The sequence below is a fragment of the Filicampus tigris genome, chromosome 12 (assembly GCF_054856515.1).
Source record: "Filicampus tigris isolate MCC_2025a chromosome 12, RoL_Ftig_1.0, whole genome shotgun sequence".
Classification (NCBI taxonomy): domain Eukaryota; kingdom Metazoa; phylum Chordata; class Actinopteri; order Syngnathiformes; family Syngnathidae; genus Filicampus; species Filicampus tigris.
This window is the reverse complement of record NC_141228.1, coordinates 1,535,200-1,553,351: the sequence shown is the minus strand read 5'-3', so window position 1 is coordinate 1,553,351 and position 18,152 is coordinate 1,535,200. Positions and strand designations below refer to the sequence as shown.

The 18,152-nt window shown below is 44.7% G+C and overlaps 1 protein-coding gene and 1 long non-coding RNA gene across 9 annotated transcripts in view; one reads left to right on the top strand and one right to left on the bottom strand.

Annotated features, from left to right (window-relative positions):
• The window catches only part of pomgnt1 (protein O-linked mannose N-acetylglucosaminyltransferase 1 (beta 1,2-)), an 82,101-nt gene that overhangs the window by 8,733 nt on the left and 55,216 nt on the right, over positions 1 to 18,152 (top strand). For all 8 annotated transcript variants that reach the window (XR_015088993.1, XR_015088994.1, XR_015088995.1 and 5 more), the window contains 3 exons: positions 2,740 to 2,857; positions 6,805 to 6,903; positions 8,240 to 8,367. Coding sequence is in view for 4 of the 8 variants with exons in the window: in XM_086047507.1 (XP_085903633.1) it covers positions 2,740 to 2,857; positions 6,805 to 6,903; positions 8,240 to 8,367 (345 nt within the window). In the remaining 4 variants the exon portion in view is untranslated. The remainder of the gene's footprint in view (positions 1 to 2,739; positions 2,858 to 6,804; positions 6,904 to 8,239; positions 8,368 to 18,152) is intronic.
• LOC147138025 (uncharacterized) lies at positions 8,051 to 17,554 on the bottom strand. Its single transcript, XR_015088999.1, has 2 exons — positions 16,979 to 17,554; positions 8,051 to 8,365 (listed from the first exon to the last, which is right to left on the bottom strand). It is a non-coding gene; the product is annotated as an uncharacterized LOC147138025 (long non-coding RNA).

The window sequence follows — 18,152 nt, the reverse complement described above, 5'->3', positions numbered from 1 at the left end:
ATTAAAAAGCTTTTTTCATTAAAAAAAGAAAAAAAAGAAAAATGGAAACATGTTGGACATGACTTCATCTTTATCATAGCAGTAGTACCAGTACTTATGAACAGAAAAGCCAAAAGTACACAGGGATGTTTTTGAAAGTTTTTTGGAGTCCTTGGAGGGTGTGCTGGAAGGCGCTCCACCTGGGGACTCCATCGTTCTGCTGGGGGACTTCAATGCTCACGTGGGCAATGACAGTGAGACCTGGAGAGGTGTGATTGGGAGGAACGGGCCCCCCCGATCTGAACCCGAGCGGTGTTCGGTTACTGGACTTCTGTGCCCATCACGGATTGTCCATAACGAACACCATGTTCAAACATAAGGGTGTCCATATGTGCACTTGGCACCAGGATACCCTAGGCCGCAGTTCGATGATCGACTTTGTAGTCGTATCATCAGACTTGCGGCCGCATGTTTTGGACACTCGGGTGAAGAGAGGGGCGGAGCTGTCAACTGATCACCATCTGGTGGTGACTTGGCTCCGATGGTGGGGGAAGATGCTGGTCCGACCTGGCAGACCCAAACATATTGTGAGGGTTTGCTGGGAACGTCTGGCAGAATCCCCTGTCAGAAGGAGTTTCAACTCCTACCTCCGGCAGAACCTTTCCCACGTCCCAGGTGAGGCGGGGGACATCGAGTCCGAGTGGACCATGTTTCGTGCCTCCATTGTTGAGGCGGCCGATCGGAGCTGTGGCTGCAAGGTGGTCGGTGCCTGTCGTGGCGGCAATCCCCGAACCGCTGGTGGACACCAGCGGTAAGGGATGCTGTCCAGCTGTAGAAGGAGTCCTATTGGGGTTTTTTTGGCCTGCAGGACCCCGGAGGCAGCTGACAGGTACCGGCTGGCCAAGCGGAATGCAGCTCTGGCGGTTGCTGAGGCAAAAACTCAGGTGTGGAAGGAGTTCGGGGAGGCCATAGAAAATGACTTCCGCACGGCTTTGAGGAAATTCTGGTCCACCATCCGACGTCTCAGGAGAGGGAAGCAGTGCACCATTAACACTGTTTATAGTGGAGATGGGGTGCTGCTGACCTCAACTCGGGACGTTGTGGATCGGTGGGGAGAATACTTCGAAGACCTCCTCAATTCCACTGACACGCCTTCCACTGAGGAAGCAGAGCCTGGAGACTCTGAGGTGGGCTCTCCTATCTCTGGGGTTGAAGTAACCGAGGTAGTCAAAAAGCTCCTCGGTGCCAAAGCCCCGGGGGTGGATAAGATCCGCCCGGAGTTCATAAAGGCTCTGGATGTTGAGGGGCTGTCATGGTTGACACGTCTCTACAACATCGGGTGGACATCGGGGACAGTGCCTTTGGATTGGCAGACCGGGGTGGTGGTCCCCCTTTTTTAGAAGGGGGACCGGAGGGTGTGCTCCAATTACAGAGGGATCACACTCCTCAGCCTCCCCGGCAAGGTCTGTTCAGGGGTGCTGGAGAGGAGGGTCCATCGGAAGGTCGAATCTCGGATTCAGGAGAAGCAATGTGGTTTTCGTCCCGGCCGTGGAACAGTAGACCAGCTCTACACCCTCAGCAGGGTCCTCGAGGGTGCATGGGAGTTCGCCCAACCAGTCTACATGTGTTTTGTGGACTTGGAGAAAGCGTTCGATCGTGTCCCTCGGGGAGTTCTGTGGGGGGTGCTTCGGGAGTACGGGGTACCGAGCCCCCTGATAAGGGCTGTCCGGTCCCTGTACCACCGATGTCAGAGTTTGGTCCGCATTGCCGGCAGTAAGTCGGATTCGTTTCCAGTGAGGGTTGGACTCCGCCAAGGCTGCCCTTTGTCACCGATTCTGTTCATAACTTTTACGGACAGAATTTCTAGGCGCAGCCAAGGTGTCGAGTGGGTCCGGTTTGGTGGCCTCAGTATTGCATCTCTGCTTTTTGCAGATGATGTGGTACTGTTGGCTTCTTCAAGCCGCGATCTCCAACTCTCGCTGGAGCGGTTCGCAGCCGAGTGTGAAACGGTCGGAATGAAAATCAGCACCTCCAAATCTGAGACCAGGTCGAGGATGGGATTCTGCCCCAAGTGGAGGAGTTCAAGTATCTTGGGGTCTTGTTCACGAGTGAGGGTAAGATGGAGCGGGAGATCGACAGGCTGATCGGTGCAGCGTCTGCTGTGATGCGGACCCTGTATCGGTCTGTCGTGGTGAAGAAGGAGCCTAGCCAAAAGGTGAAGCTCTCAATTTAACGGTCGATCTACGTTCCTACTCTCACCTATGGTCATGAGCTGTGGGTCATGACCGAAAGAACATGATCTCGGATACAAGCGGCCGAAATGGGTTTCCTCCGCAGGGTGTCTGGGCTCTTCCTTAGAGATAGGGTGAGAAGTTCGGCTATCCGGGAGGGACTCAAGAGTCGAGCCGCTGCTCCTCCGCGTTGAGAGGAGCCAGTTGAGGTGGCTCGGGCATCTGATTAGGATGCCTCCTGGACGCCTCCCTGGTGAGATGTTCCGGGCATGTCCCACCGGCAAGAGACCCCAAGGACGACCCAGAACACGCTAGAGAGACTATGTCTCCCGGCTTGCCTGGGAACGCCTTGGGATCCTTCCGGAAGAGCTGGAAGATGTTGTTGGGGAGAGGGAAGTCTGGGCTTCCCTGCTGAAGCTGCTGCCTCCCCGACCTGACTTCGGATAAGCGGGAGATAATGGATGGGTAACCAAACAACCTCGATCTTGCTTTTACTGTCCACTTTTTTATATGCATTATTTGTGTGCAGGACGAGGGCACGTTCCATCTCAAGGATGCTGCCAAGAACTTGCTAAAAAGTCTGGGTAGCCAGGTGTCTCTCATTCTGAGCTGGAGGGACATGTGGACTCTGGTGGTGAAGAAAGGAGGTAGTTTCTTGAACAATTAAAAAGGCAATTGGTGTAACTGTAAAATACAGACGATGTGATAAGTTCTATTTAGGGTTTACATCAGCAGAAGTCTTTTTTTTTTATTTTTATTTTTTTTTATTATAAGCATTTTCATGCATAAATTACCATTGGTTACAATTCCGCGCTTGTAATAGCAGGGCTCTACATTAACTTTAGCACTGGTAGCACTGCGACCAATTTTTTCAGTTGGTTGCACCAGCACAGATTTGGTCGCACCTTTTTTTAGGGTGGTGCAGCATGACCATATTTGCTGATCTATTGTTGTCTCAACTGTCATATTGTAGTTTTGTTGATATTAAGATTTACAGTGACCGAATATATACTGTATTTGCAACATAATTTGCTGTAACAACTTTGATTGCAACAGTAGCGGCTGACAAAACATGTCAGTTGTTTTATATAAAATTTTAATAAAGACAAAAAAAGGAACCAATACTACGCCAAAAACGTAAAACAGTAAAAAGCAGTGAAATAATAGCTGACCGCAAAACAACTTTAAATTAGTTTTATCTGTATCAGTTCAACAAAATACTATAAAGATACTACTTAGAATGATTTTAATAATAATAAAATATACATTTTGAACATTTTAGAACAATTGAACATTAAAACATGTAACATTTTTTACACACTGCTGATTAAAGTCTTGAGGTACTAAAATACTTATTAATGTTTATTATTTAAGCCTTTGGGGAGTATAAAATCTCATTGAATATTCAACGTTTGACATCCCAACACAAGACTGAAGGATGGAAGCCTAGTGATATGATTAGGTTTCATGATATAAGTGACTAGATGGACCATTGATGATACAATTACCGGTAAGTAAAATAGCCTGAGATGGGCATTCGTCCAAGGAACAGAACGGTCTGTGCGTCCGTCCCCGATGGATGCCCATTTTGTGGACGGACGGATGGAGGACGAGAAGTCTTTTAAAAAGCTGTTCCTCGTCGCCCGTTGTAGTGTGTCTTCAATGACCGCTCCGCTTGTCTGACTGCGTTCCGCTTGATTCTGAGTGGTGGACCCTAACCCTAACCTGCTCCACAATTTGGCACCTGGACAAGATACAAAGTGTTAGAGGGAGCTGATTGAGCAACTCAAGGGATCTGGTAACCGAGCACAGGTGGACACAATAACCCAACGAGACAGATGCATGTAAAAGAGTGTCCAGGAGGCCAGACGAGAGGGTCTTGGTGGGACCAGTCTGGTGGGCGACCCAGAGGCCAGACGAGAGGTTCTTGACGGTGCCAGTAAGGTGGTCAACCCAGAGGCCAGACGAGTGGTTCTTGACAGCGCCAGTTAGATGGGCAACCCGGAGGCCAATACGAAAGGTTCTTGGCGGGGCCAATGCGGTGGCCTTTCTGATGAGAGGTTCTTACCCAATGATCCAAGAGGGGGAATGACGGGACTCGATGAACTGGTGGTCCCAGGGGAGGAGCTAAAGTACATAATTTACATTCAAATGTACTCAGAACAGACTTTTAATAAATAAAATACCTTTAATAGCTACTCAAACAGAGATTAATCATCGTTTTAGGCGATGACGTCTTTGCCAAAGCACAAGCCGTCAAAATGGTCTAACACTCTTCATGTAAAAAAGCTTAACGTGGCTTAATCTTGGAAAACTATGACCAATTGTCACCAAAATTCACATGCTTTTCTCCACTTATGACCACTTTAATCTCTGAAAATATCAAAGCAATCGCCACAGTATTTAAGTAGTGATCGGTCGTAGTTTGCTGACATTTAGCCACATTAAGGTTTTTTACATGAACATTAAGCATTTTAGACTGTCACATCTAAGAAAAATGACGGCTCTAGGAGATCTAAGTATCAGAATTCAGGTGGTCCTAGTGTTAAACAAAGGAGCGGTCCCTGTTCTTTTTGAGTCGGTTACGAATTTAAGGCTAGAGTTACATCATGAACACTCTGCTACAGTGTCTACCCTGCACCGGAAGGTTCGGTGCCTTACGACATCGAACGCAGAAATGTGCGTGCATATAGTCCATAGTTTGTTGTTTTTTTAGTTAGGGTCATGAATAGGTCTTAAAACTAGTGTTGTTCCGATACCACTTTTTGGGCCCTGATATACCGATTCCGCTACCTGGCTGCGGCCGATACTGGCCGATGCCGATACTGCACCGATAAATTTCCATTTGAAAAATCAAAATAAAAGCGCTATTTTTCTTGTAATTCTAAAGAATTGCATACTCACTTGAATGTAAAATTATTCAGATTTAAATCATCAATTGTGAAGTATCTGTGGTAATTGGGCTGCTCAATTATGAAAAATATATTAATCACAATTATTTTGGTCATAATTGAAATCACGATTATTCAAATGATTAGTTTTTGCTACAAAACAAGAACAGGTTTAAACATGTAAAAAATATTAAGACAAAATTCTTTGAAACACGATAATAATTTAAGTCTTTCGTTTTGGACCTAACAATATTTATTCAATTAATTATTTGAAAAAAATGTAAAAAGTGCAAATTTATAAATTAAAGTATGGTTTCCTTGAATAAACAAACAGAGCATTGGAGTTAACTTGCTATGCACTAATAAATTGCCAAAGTAGTGAACTGCCTGGAGTAATTTGCCAATTTTGACAGAATAACAGATTTGCTATTCATCTATACATTTAGACCTTTGTCTGCAGCCTTTTTTGTTTTGTTTTTAAAGTAATATTTAAGTAATTTGCTTCTGTTAAATTATAAATTTAATATGCTGATTGGGTCAAACTAACTTACAGGTAAATGTTGACTGTTACATACTAGTACGTAATCTATACAATGCTTCTATATTACAGTACATAGGCCATATATAAACTGTATTACAATATAATGATCAATAATATGTTTGCAAATTGCATTTGAAGCTATTTGAAACAAAAACAAACACCAAAAATTTGACTTAATATTATAGACTACACAAGAAATGTAACAGTAATAATGTTTAGCATGGTTTCTATTTTTGTGCTATTAAAAGTAGTGTATATTTGCATTAGATATGTTATTTAAAATAAATAACTCGTGCCGATTGCGAAGTGGAGTCTGTGCCCTAAACATTTGGAAGGCTTGTCCGGGCAATAGATTCTTTTATCTTTTTGTGTCTCTCCGGTGTTGATGGGTGGGGGTTGCTGCATACAGTGATTCAACGACTGAGATTTGCATTGCGCACGACGCCAAATCTGACTCTGTGTTTTCTTGCTTTGGTGTATCATAACATCATCGTAAACCAAACGTTGCCGGTGGGTGCAGAGACAACTGGCACTTTATACGTCTTTGCTCATCGTCTTACACGGCGAACCCAAAATGTAACCAAATAAGCGATTTTGATTTGCCTTGTTTGTTAACAAGTCGTTCCTGTGGCGGGTTTTGTGCCATTTTTAGGTCTGTTACTCTGTTAAAACGTTGAGTAGGAGCGGCTGGCTGGCTAGCCAGCTTGGAGAGGGCGGCGCGGCGGAGTAACTCGTGTTCGCATACTCAAAATTAGTATTAATAATAGTTTTTTTACGATTATGCCAATTTTGTAATCGTGGAGTGTAATAATCGAAAATGTAATTGAATTTCGATTGCACAGCCCTATGTTGTAACATACACACAGAATACGTGCCGAATACGATGCCGATACCAGCATTTTAATGCGGTATCGGAACAACACTACAAAACATACTAAATTTAGCTTGAATAACGAAGTAGGAACACCGTGAACAGATAAAAAATTGGTTGAATAGTATGTTCTATTAATATCTGACTTGGGTATAAAACAGTGATTTCTTAATTCCTGTTCAAAATGGTAAAATTTCATACATGCACTGAAATTGAGAGTCTGCCTTAAAGCACTTCATGAAGCTGTAATTTTTGTATCTTGACCAACAAACTGTGCATTTGGATTTCTAGGTCAAGTATATGGTGAAAAGCATTCAAAATCTCCTGCTCTTTCCACGTGGGGTGATCCGGTTCTTCTTAAAACAGACGTGCAGCTCACTGCTTCTGAAGGTAACTCAAAACATTTGAAATTTCAAATATTATCATTAAGGTGTATTATTGTTTTAACTAAACAACTTTTAAAATGTAAACATTTCTTTTTGTGAATTTACTCCATGTATCTATTATGGCTATTGTTAAACGTTTGACATGCACAGTCAGCACTGGTGGTTCTAAACACTGCTTCTAGGGCACAGGTGTCAAGCTTCGGTCCTCGAGGGCCACTTTCCTGCATGTTTTCCAATTTTTCCAGCTGCAACACACCTGTTTCAAATGATCAGGACAGTATCAGGCTCCTTCAGAGCTTGCTGATGAGTGATCATTTGAATCAGGTATGTTGCAGCAAGGAGAGATGGAAAACATGCTGGGAAAGCGGCCCTTGAGGACCCAAGTTTGACACCTATGACCTATTGTGTAGGAATGTAACGCTATCCAAACGTCACAATACGATATCACGATATGAACCTCACGATAGGATAAATATCACAATATTGTGGGGATGTTGGCGATATAAAGAAAACTCACAATACTGTATAAAAACTTAGATATTGAAAAAAAAATGGTGAAAAAAAATGCACAATATTGTGTTTTGTACATAGCAGCAGGGACAAAAAATAGGATCGGCCAGTCATTTTATTGTCATCTGTTCCTACTGGCTCAGCGGCGCAAATTATCATGGTCATCGTAGTTCACAATGCTGTGTTTGGCTGCTAACACTAATAACATTTAATATTGAGGCACTTACTTGATAATGCACTGTTGTGAATCGAGTCAATTTGTGGAGGAACTCAAACATGTTACGTTCCCCTGCATTTTTTAGCGTGGGTCTTAAGCCATTAATGCCGGGAATGCACAAGCCCTTTTCTACCACAAAAGCCGGGAGCGCTGTTGTCGTGTGTTTCTCCCTTTAAAGCCGGAGAGCGTATAACGTCATTTTCTTTTTTTTAAAATCCAATTCTCCGTCTCTTATGCATCAGAATAGACGTGATGGTGTCGTGAGTCATCGGCGGCTATCCAGAGTTTTTTCGAGGAGTTATGGCGGCAATTAAAATAATATAATCATCCATCCATCCTCTGTACATCTTATCCCCGGGATGGCCGCGGGTGTGCTGGAGCCTACCCCTTCTCACGCTGGGCAATAATACAATCAGAAAAGAAATAACAAAATCTATCTATATTTATTTACTTATAGCGCCCCAAACCAGGCGAAAATTCCACCAGCCGTCACTGGTCATGAACATTAAGAATGACCAGTTGATGCTCATTCTAATATTGATGAAATTAAAAATGCAGAAAAGGTCCTAAGTTTGATCCAACTTCAATCTCCTGCATGTGACTGTCTCTTCAGAAGCAGAGTGCCACTGGGCAGACACAGAGTGGAACAGGCGCAGGAAGCTCTTCTGCAGCAAAGTGGAAGGATATGGCAGCATCTGCAGCTGCAAAGACCCAGCACCCATTGAATTCAATCCAGAACCTGTAAGACACAACCAAAAAATTGATTTATTTAAATGTATGTGTTCCTACACAAGTGTGGAAAAGAATTATTTTGATTGAATACATTTCCAGGTCAAGTGTGGAAAATGGAACGTATCGTATGGAAAAATATTCATGTTTCCAAGACTGTTACAACGGCTCTATTTTCTAAAACAAAATATTATGAATATCTAAAAAAAATTTGGATCAATCATTCAACTGTGTTTTTTTTTTTAATTAACTCATTCCATGCCATTGACAAATTTACTTTTCACAGTCCAGCCATACAAGCCCAGGAACTTATTTATATTTTTTTCAATTTTTCTTCAAACGCGAGGGTAAAAAAGGGTCTGAAAATGTCTGGCAGTGAATGAGTTAAGGTGCTTGAAGCGCAGCTACAGTGTTTGTGTGACAGCACACAGTATAATACCATGGTCTTGGTGCATACTCAATTTTGATTGAGAAAATTACATCGATGTACATTATCATCTGAATAGAATACATTTTCTGTGTTTAGGCACAGGGCAGATTTAATTTCTGCATGTTGATGTGTTAGCAGCTACTAATATACAGCCTTCAAACGTCTCAAGTACTTCCTGTATTCCCAAATGGCAGCTCCCTTAGATGTTTAAATTATTAGATTAAAGATATTTATATTTATATTAAAGATATTTCCGGCGCCGCGTGAGTGGCAGCCCGCTACAGCAGCTCTGGCTCACCGGTAAGCCTTTTCGTGTGTTTTTGTACCTTACTATTACTCTACCTCATACCTTTTTCACATAGTTGATAGTCGTAAACTTGCGTAGCAATGGACACCCAAACTGCGGTATTCTTGCTGCTGCTGGTGGCAATTTCTTGCGTGATCGTGTCCGCCGACTTGGCTCGGAGCCGCGCCCCCATTGTTTACAGCCGGAATCAGCTGTTAGCACCGTGCTAACCCCGCGCTGGCTCCCGGGGCGAGACCCGATATCCCCCGTGAGCTGAGGAGGAAGAAACGGGGATCTCGTGCTGGGGTTTAAACGCCGGGAAAGGAGGAGACGATACCATCCCGTCCTCCCGTCTGTTATCATTGGTAATGTTAGATCTCTTCCCAACAAGATGGACGAGCTAGCGGCGCTTACCCGGCATGAGAGGGACTTCCGGGAGGCTAGCCTGATGCTATTCACGAAGTCGTGGCTAACAGCGCTAACGCCGAACGCGGTCGTAGAATTGGACGGCTTCCAAATCATACGCATGGACTGGACGCTGGAGAGTGGTAAGAGGAAAGGAGGAGGGCTGGCTGTGTTTGTGAACGATAGTTGGTGTAATCCTGGGCACATCACGATTAAGGAGCAGCTTTGCAGCAGGGATATTGAGCTGCTAGCTGTTGGCATGAGGCCATTCTGCATCCCGCGAGAGTTTAGTCATGTGATCGCGGTGAACGTTTACGTCCCCCCGCTGCCAACGGCAACACAGCCTGTGATGTCTTAACTGCAGCCGTGAGCAGTCTACAAACACAGCCCCCAAATGCCCTGCTACTCATCTCTGGTGACTTCAATCAATGCCTCACCTTCCTCCTCTCTGCCTTCATTCACACAGTATGTCAACGGCCACACCAGAGACAATAAAACACTGGACCATTTCTATGCCAACACCAAGGAGGCATACACATCATTGCCCCTCCCCCCGCTGGGCAAAGCTGATCACAACCTGTTGACTCTCCAGCCTGTGTACAAACTTCTGGTCCGCAGGCAGCCAGCTGTGACCTGCACGGTTCAGAGATGGTCTGGAGAGGCCGAGGAGGTCTTAAAGGTCTGCTTCAGCACAACTGTGTGGGAAGTATTGAGCAATGTTCACGGGGAGGACATTAGTAGTCTAACGAACACTGTTACAGACTATATACATTTCTGCGTGGAGAACACCATACCCACGAGGACAGTAAGGTGTTTCTCCAACAACAAACCCTGAATCACACGTGACATAAAGCTCTCCTGAAGGAGAAGAAGAGGCCTTTTGCGTCAGGCAACAAAGAGGAGCGGAAGATTATGCAGCGCCAGCTGAGGAGGAGGATCAGAGAGGGGAAAAGGTCCTACAGGAAGAGGATGGAGGAGCAGCTGCTGCAGAGTAATGCCAGGGGAGTCTGGAGGGGCCTGAAGGCCATCTCAGGCCACGGACAACCCAAGACCCGGACTGGGGGGGACCTGCAGTGGGCAAATGAGCTGAACCTCTTTTTCAATAGGTTCGATCAGATGCCTGCCCCCACTCAGTCTCTCCTGCTGCAGCCTCCACCTACACCTCCTGCTGGGTGTGTCACCCCCCCCCCCCTTTTGTCCACAGTCTCCAGCTCCCAGCTACACCAGACAGCCACCACTCCCTCCTGCCCAGCCTTGGCCTTCAAAACATCTCAGGTGAACAACCAGCTGAAGAAGATGAAGGCTAGGAAGGCAGCGGGTCCAGATGGCATCAGCCCCCAGCTCCTCAAATCTTGCGCAGACCAGCTGTGTGGAATTGTCCAGCACACGTTCAACCTGAGCCTGAAGCTGGGCAGAGTCCCCCAGCAGTGGAAAACATCCTGCCTGGTCCCGGTGCCAAAGACCCCCCACCCGAAGGAGCTCAACAGCTTCAGACCAGCTTCAGACCAGGCGCTGACGTCTCACCTGATGAAGACCCTGGAGAGACTGGTCCTCGTCCACCTGCGCCCCCTGATGAGCTCCTCAATGGACTCACTCCAGTTCGCATACCAGCCTGGCATCAGTGTAGATGATGCCATCATCTACCTCCTCCACACTTTACTCTCCCACCTGGAGAAGGCGGGGAGCACTGTGAGGATCATGTTCTTTGATTTCTCCATTGCTTTCAACACCATCCACTATCCCTATTGGGAGACAAGCTGGAGGGGGCAAGAATGGCCCACCACCACACCACATGGATCCAGGACTACCTCACAAACCGGCCACAGTATGTGAGGACACAGGACTGTGTGTCTGACGTGCTCCTCTGTAGCACGGGGGCCCCACAGGGAACTGTCTTGGCTCCCTTCCTGTTCACCCTCTACACCTCGGACTTCAACTATAACACCCCTACCTGTCACCTGCAGAAGTTCTCTGACGACTCTGCGATTGTCGGCCTCATCACAGGCGGAGATGATCGGGAGTACAGAAAACTTACTCAGGGTTTTATGGACTGGTGCCAGCAGAACCGCCTCGTGATCAATGCAGGGAAATCCAAAGAAATGGTGGTGGATTTCGGTTGGTGCCATTACTCTGCACCTGCATCAGTGAATATTCGGGGAACAGATGTTGAGAGAGTCTCAATTTCCAAGTACCTGGGTGTTCATCTGAACAATAAACTGGACTGGAGCGACAACACAGACGCCTCTATAGGAAGAGTCAGAGCAGACTCTTCCTACTCAGGAGACTGAGGTCTTTTGGGGTTCAGGGGACACTCCTCAGGAACTTTTATGACTAAGTGGCTGCATCGGTCATTTTCCAGGGAGTGGTCACCTGGGCAGGCGGCGTATCGGCCCGGGGGACAAGAAGCGGCTGGACAAACTGGTCAGGAGGGCCGGCTCTGTCCTGGGCTGCTCCCTGGACACTGTGGACTCAGTGGGGGACAGTAAGATGATGGTCAAGCTGTCATCAATGCTGGACAACCCGGCCCACCCCCTCCAGGGCACCCTAACAGCACTCCACAGCTCCTTCAGTGACAGACTGTTACACCCTCGCTGTGCAAAGGAGCGATTCCGCCGCTCCTTCTTGCCTGCTGCTGTCTGACTGTTTAACCAGAACATTGTGTAGTCTCTACAAACTGGCGGACATTAGTGCAAATGAGCAGTCCTGCACCTGAGTTTATATCGTGCAATACTCAACATTCCCCAATACTGTTGGTCTAGTTTTATCTTTATCCAATGCTGTTCCTTACATTTCACTGCAGCACTGCAGCACTGTCACTTACTTAGAGTATTTTTCCTCTGTACTATGTATAGGCTAAAATGAGTATTTCTTCATACTTTTTATGTAGATGTATGTTGGTGTGTATATACATGTGTCTAAACACATACTGCGTATATTTACTTAGGTTTGATTCTGAATGTTTGCCGTTAATGTTATACATCAATGGCTACATTATGCCGCCGTCCCTGTGTGACCTATATCTTTGCTGCTGTAACACTGAAAATGTCCCGACTGTGAGATCAATAAAGGCCTTCTTATCTTCTCTTATTTTATCTTAAATTATTATAGATTATTACAGATTAGTCCACTGATAGTGTAGTGGTACACACGCCTGAGTTGTGTGCGGGCAGCGTGGGATCGATTCCCGCTCAGTGACAGTGTCTATGTGTGCCCTGCGACTGGCTGGCGACCAGTTCGGGGTGTAGTCTGCCTTCGCCCATTGACGGCTGGGATAGGCTCCAGCAACTCCCCGCGACCCTGTATAGGATAAGCGGTTTGGAAGATGACATGACATGACATATTACAGATTATATGATAGATATAGATTTTCAGATTCTGGATTATATGAGCAACCATATCAAACTCACTAGGGCTGCCTATTGAATATTTTGGTATTAGAGGTACACAAATTACTCAAGGGCCTGTTTTAGCCTTAAACCTGCCACAGTCAGATTTTCTGATAAATAAACGTGAAGTAGTATTGCTCTAAGGCCAGAAAATTACAAATTAAAAAAAAAAGTGATTTAATCATTTACTCTATTTGGTGATTACAATTTTGATGACTGGGAATGCATACGCTTCCGGGCAAAAAACTGACAAATACGAACAGAACACTTCACTTCACTGATATTTCGAATGATACCCTGCAAAATCAGCAGGAAAGTGCTGGCAGCAGGGGATCAAATCTGCAAAATTGTTTTGAGCAACACTATTGACTTTATATTTGACTTTAATTTAATCCCACTTGAAACATGAAGCATAATGTGGACATTGATGGCGAGCGTAGTAATTCAGCCACGGCTCAGATAATTCATTTTTTACGCACGGGTATGACGTGACGTCATAGTTAGTGATGTCTCCATGAAATTAGATATTAAAGCGTCGCAGTTACGAATGTGTTGTGGAAGGGAGTTCCAGAGGGTGGGGGCGGCAACAGAGAGGTCCCCCCAGGTTTTGCACTTGGTCGGTGGGATGGCATGGAGGTTCGCATTTGAGGAGCGGAGGGTGCGGGAAGGAGTGTATGAGTGGAGAAGATCAGAGAGGTAGAAGGTGGCCTGGTTGTGAAGGCCTTTGTTGGTGAGTAGGAGGAGTTTAAATTGGATGCGGTGGGGAACGGGGAGCCAGTGGAGGTTTTTGAGGATGGGAGTGATATGATCACGGGAACGGGTGTGAGTGAGAAGGCGGGCAGCAGCTTTTGCATGTATTGTTATTTATTGAGGAGTTTGGAGGTTGTGCTGTAGAGGATGCTATTACAGTAGTCAAGGCGGGAGGTGATGAAGGCATGGATGAGGGTTTGAGCGGCAGTGAAGGAAAGTGAGGGGCGGAGGCGAGAAATGTTCCTGAGGTGAAGGAAAGCAGTTTTGGTGATTTGGGTAATGTGTTGATCAAAAGAACGATTATTGTCAAAGAGGACACTAAGGTTGCGGCAGTGAGAGAAGGCGGACAGGGTGGAGTTGTCAAGAGTAAGGTTAAAGTTGGAGGCAGTTTGTGTGAGGGAGTTTGGGCCAATTAACAGCAGGTGGGATTTAGAGCAGTTGAGGAAAAGAAAGTTTGTTTGCATCCATTATCAAATATCAGAAAGACAGTTGGACAGAGTGGAGTGGATAGTAGAGGTGATTGATTTAGTGGAGATGTACAATTGGACGTCATCGGCGCAGCAGTGAAAGCGGAGACCGTGGTGACGGATAATTTGACCGAGGGGGAGAAGGTAGAGAATGAAGAGAAGAGGACCGAGCACAGAGCCCTGGGGGACACCATGGGACAAGGGGGCAGTGGATGAGGAGCAGTTGTTGTTGTGGATGAATTGTTTTCTGTGTGTGAGGTAGGAGTGAAGCCAGGTGAGGACTTTGTCGGTGATGTTGACAGATTGTAGGTGAGAGAGTAGGATGGAGTGGTTGCTGGTGTCAAAGGCAGCTGTGAGGTCGAGGAGGATGAGAATGGAGAGTGGGAGTCAGAGGAGGGGAGGAGGTCATTGGTGATTTTGAGGAGGGCGGTTTCAGTGCTGTGTTGTGTGCGAAATCCAGATTGAAATTGTTCGAAGAGTTGGTTATTGTCGAGGTGGGCTTTGATTTGGGATGCGACGACACGTTCTATAATTTTGGACAGGAAGGGGAGATTGGAGATGGATCGGAAGTTGCTGAAGATGTCAGGGTTGAGTCCGGGTTTTTTGATGATGAGGTACCAGCAGCAAGTTTGAGTGAGGAGGGAATGGAGGAAGAGTTGAGGGAGAAGTTAACTATATTGGTGATGAGGTGAGAGATGGTGGGAAAGCAGTGCTTGACGGGGCATGATGGAATGGGATCCAGTATGCAGGTTGACAATTTCATTGTAGAGATGATTTTGGTGAGCTCGGCACGGGTGTGAATTTAGAGAGGGGCGCAGTGGTAGGAGGGACAGAGGTAGGTAGGAAGAGAGGGGAGGAGGGAGTGGTGGTTAGTGAGGAGTGGAGGATATCAACTTTAGTTTGACAGAAGGATAGAATAAATTGTATTTTTCAGTGTTGAAAGAGGTAGAAATGTTATCACAGGGTTTGAGGAGTTTGTTGACGATGGAGAAGAGTGCCTTTTGGTTATTGGAATCGGTGCAAATGAGGTTGGCGTAGTAGGCGGAAGGGGTGGAGTTGAGGGCTGTCTTGTATAGCTAAAGGTGATCAGTGCAATGTGATGGACCGTTAAACCAGATTTTTTTGTACAGTCTTTCAAGCTGGCGTTTGCGGGTTTTTAGTTTGTGGAGTTCCGGGGTGAACCAGGGGGCTGAGTGAATAAAGGAGACAAATATGGTTTTGATAGGGGCGATTTGATTGAGACAGGTGGAGAGAGTGCTGTTGTAGTAGTTAGTAAGGACAGTTGGGTCGTGGGGCAGTGGAGGAGGTGAGGTGGACAGGTTACTCGCTTACCCGAGGGACCAATCGGGAAAGGTCTCTATGGCCCACTCTCCGTTTAAAGCACAAATGTCAAAGTCAAGGCCCGCGGGCCGGATGTGGCCTGCAAGAAGGTTTTCTAGGGCCCCTGGGATGATATTGCTTTATTATTAGATCCAGCCCGCAGCAAGCCGGTGTGGGTAGCAGAAGTGATCGGGTCCTTCGCACCTGCTGATGACGTTACGCGTTAAAATATATTGTAGCGTCTTCCAAGAACACAGACGTAGTTTAATTATCTATTATTATTTTATTAGTCCAACCGGCTACTGTGGGCCGCAGCCGACGCCAATACAGTACGACAACCGTTCAGTGAAGCTCTCCTCTTCGTCCTCCGCTACTCTCGCTCGCATGCCCTCCCCTCAAGCAAGCCGTACGATGCATTCATTAACCTCGGAAATAACACAACTTGGCAAGACACAAATTCGACCACAACACAGATAACCCAATTCGTTACACTATTTCTGTAACATATTTCTTTGCATCTATGTTTGCCACCCCCTGGCTGTTGTTATAACGAACATTACCGCTACTTTTGCGAGGATTGTCCTTCGGTCGTCTACCTGCCGATTCAAGACTTCACGTCACTTTCTGTGGCTTTCAGAATCGGATTGTGGTGAAAGGTTATTCGGAGTAAAACACGCTTTATTAAGAAATACTTTGTTAGAAATCTCACCTTGTTTTATTATTAGTAATTGTTCGCATTTGATAAATTCATTGAGTTTTGATGTAGGGCTGAGATGTCCCACACTGTGAGCAGGCATTGAACGCTCCTCGAGCGCTACGTGTTGACAGCGAGAGACGTGCTTTCTTTTCTTTCTTGTTGTGTGTAAATGTTAAAAGGTGAGTTTAATAAGTCAGGTTCGTGTCAGGTAACTGCTGTACATAATAGCCTAAATATGTTCTCGTGAGTGATGTCACGTTGATGATCACTAGTTAGTTATTTCGGTTAGTATGCTTACTATTCTAATGATGAAATGTGTGAATGTGTATTGTATGCATTGTTTGGCTGTTTAATTGCTTAATACAGACAATTTTAATGTTTAGGCATATTGTTAACTAATGGATATGCATTGGATGATGTTGCTATAAATAATAAATAATAATAAATAATAATAATGGGTTCATAAGAATGACAAAGATAGATACAATTTAAGAGATTTAATGACAATCGTAATAATTCAAACAATGATCATCAATCAATAATCATTCCAGCTTTGCATGGAATACAATCAGTAATCAGATAAATCACACGTTGGAATTGTTACAGCAAAGTCCCAACAAATTCAAGACATTCAAAGTTACAATCTTTGATAGATAGTAAAATTATAATAATCAATAAAATTGTAAGGATGGTAAATAGTAATAATAAAATGTTTAAATGCGATTAAATACTAAGTCTAATTGAGGTGAACTTCAAAGTGATCGGTCTTAAAAATACACAAAGTCTAATTATTGACAAGATAATTTTGGAATAGCGAAGAATTAAAGACGCTCAACTGGCTCAATCTATCTGCGCAATAGTGTGTCTCTTCTAGAAAATTACCTTATCATCGCTATAATTTAAAGATGTCCAAAAAAGAAGAAGAAGAAAAATAATCCTTTAGGCTGAGCAAAAGTTGCAAAGTGGAAAAAAGACATCTACACACACTACTGCACCACACACCTAATGGTTGAGAAAGAGCAATGTTGCTTCGAGACGCTGGCTTTTATAACCTCGTCTCACAAGCAATGAGATCATGGAACATTCCCGTAAATGTGGAAAGTTCTGAACAAATGGAAATTTCCCTGTGGTTGGGACTTTCCAGCCAGTCTGCATCTATTTACTTCATGTTTTGCAAAAAACATGGCAACATGTCCTTCTACTGCCGAGAAAAGGCATTGTCCTTCTCGAGCTGCTGGCCATCTGTTTTCTGTTCTTGGCCAAATAGCTTCTTGTTTTGCTTTTTACTGAGAAATCATAGCATCATTGCGGAGAAAGGGTGTTTTTCCCCTTTTGAGTTGCTGGCCATCTGTTTCCCGTTAAGGCCTCGCAACAAAGAACATTTTGTTCTTGTTCAATAGTTCACTAAGTTAGACTTTTGACAAAATACATTTCACTTCTTATGCTCAAGCAATGAAACATAATAAAATAATGTTCACACAAACTTTTTTTAGTCAATCCCTCATGTAAACAATATGTATAACATTAGTTACATTTCTTTACACATGTGATATTTCTGAGAGTGATAATACACATGGGCTAATTATCTTTGATCGCTGTTACAAGCAATATCTATTCTAAGTAAGATAACATTCATGTTGCTAATGATTTACAACATCTGTTCAAAGAAAAAGGTTGTTCAAAAGAAAGACCTAACACAGTAATCACACTGTATTGTCTTAAAAGTAAAACTTAATCTCAGTCAAAGGCATTTGTATCATAACATGCTTTCCATCAGTTTGTCATTATCTTTGTAATTTTGATAACATCAATATTACATTCTTATCCATAAGTGCTGCATTGAACTTGACCTGGTATCTAAAGTATATTCTGCTTAAGGCCTGGTCTGCTCTGGCGATCCCTGGTGTCCAAATTTGAAATTGCAGTTCTAAACCAATTGTAATTCCTTTCCTTCCTAGGGCATAGCCCATAACACCTTCTTAGGGCTTAGCCCATAACGTCTTATTTGTACCATCATTTCACCTGACGTGGCGCACGCCATCCGACAGTAAGGATG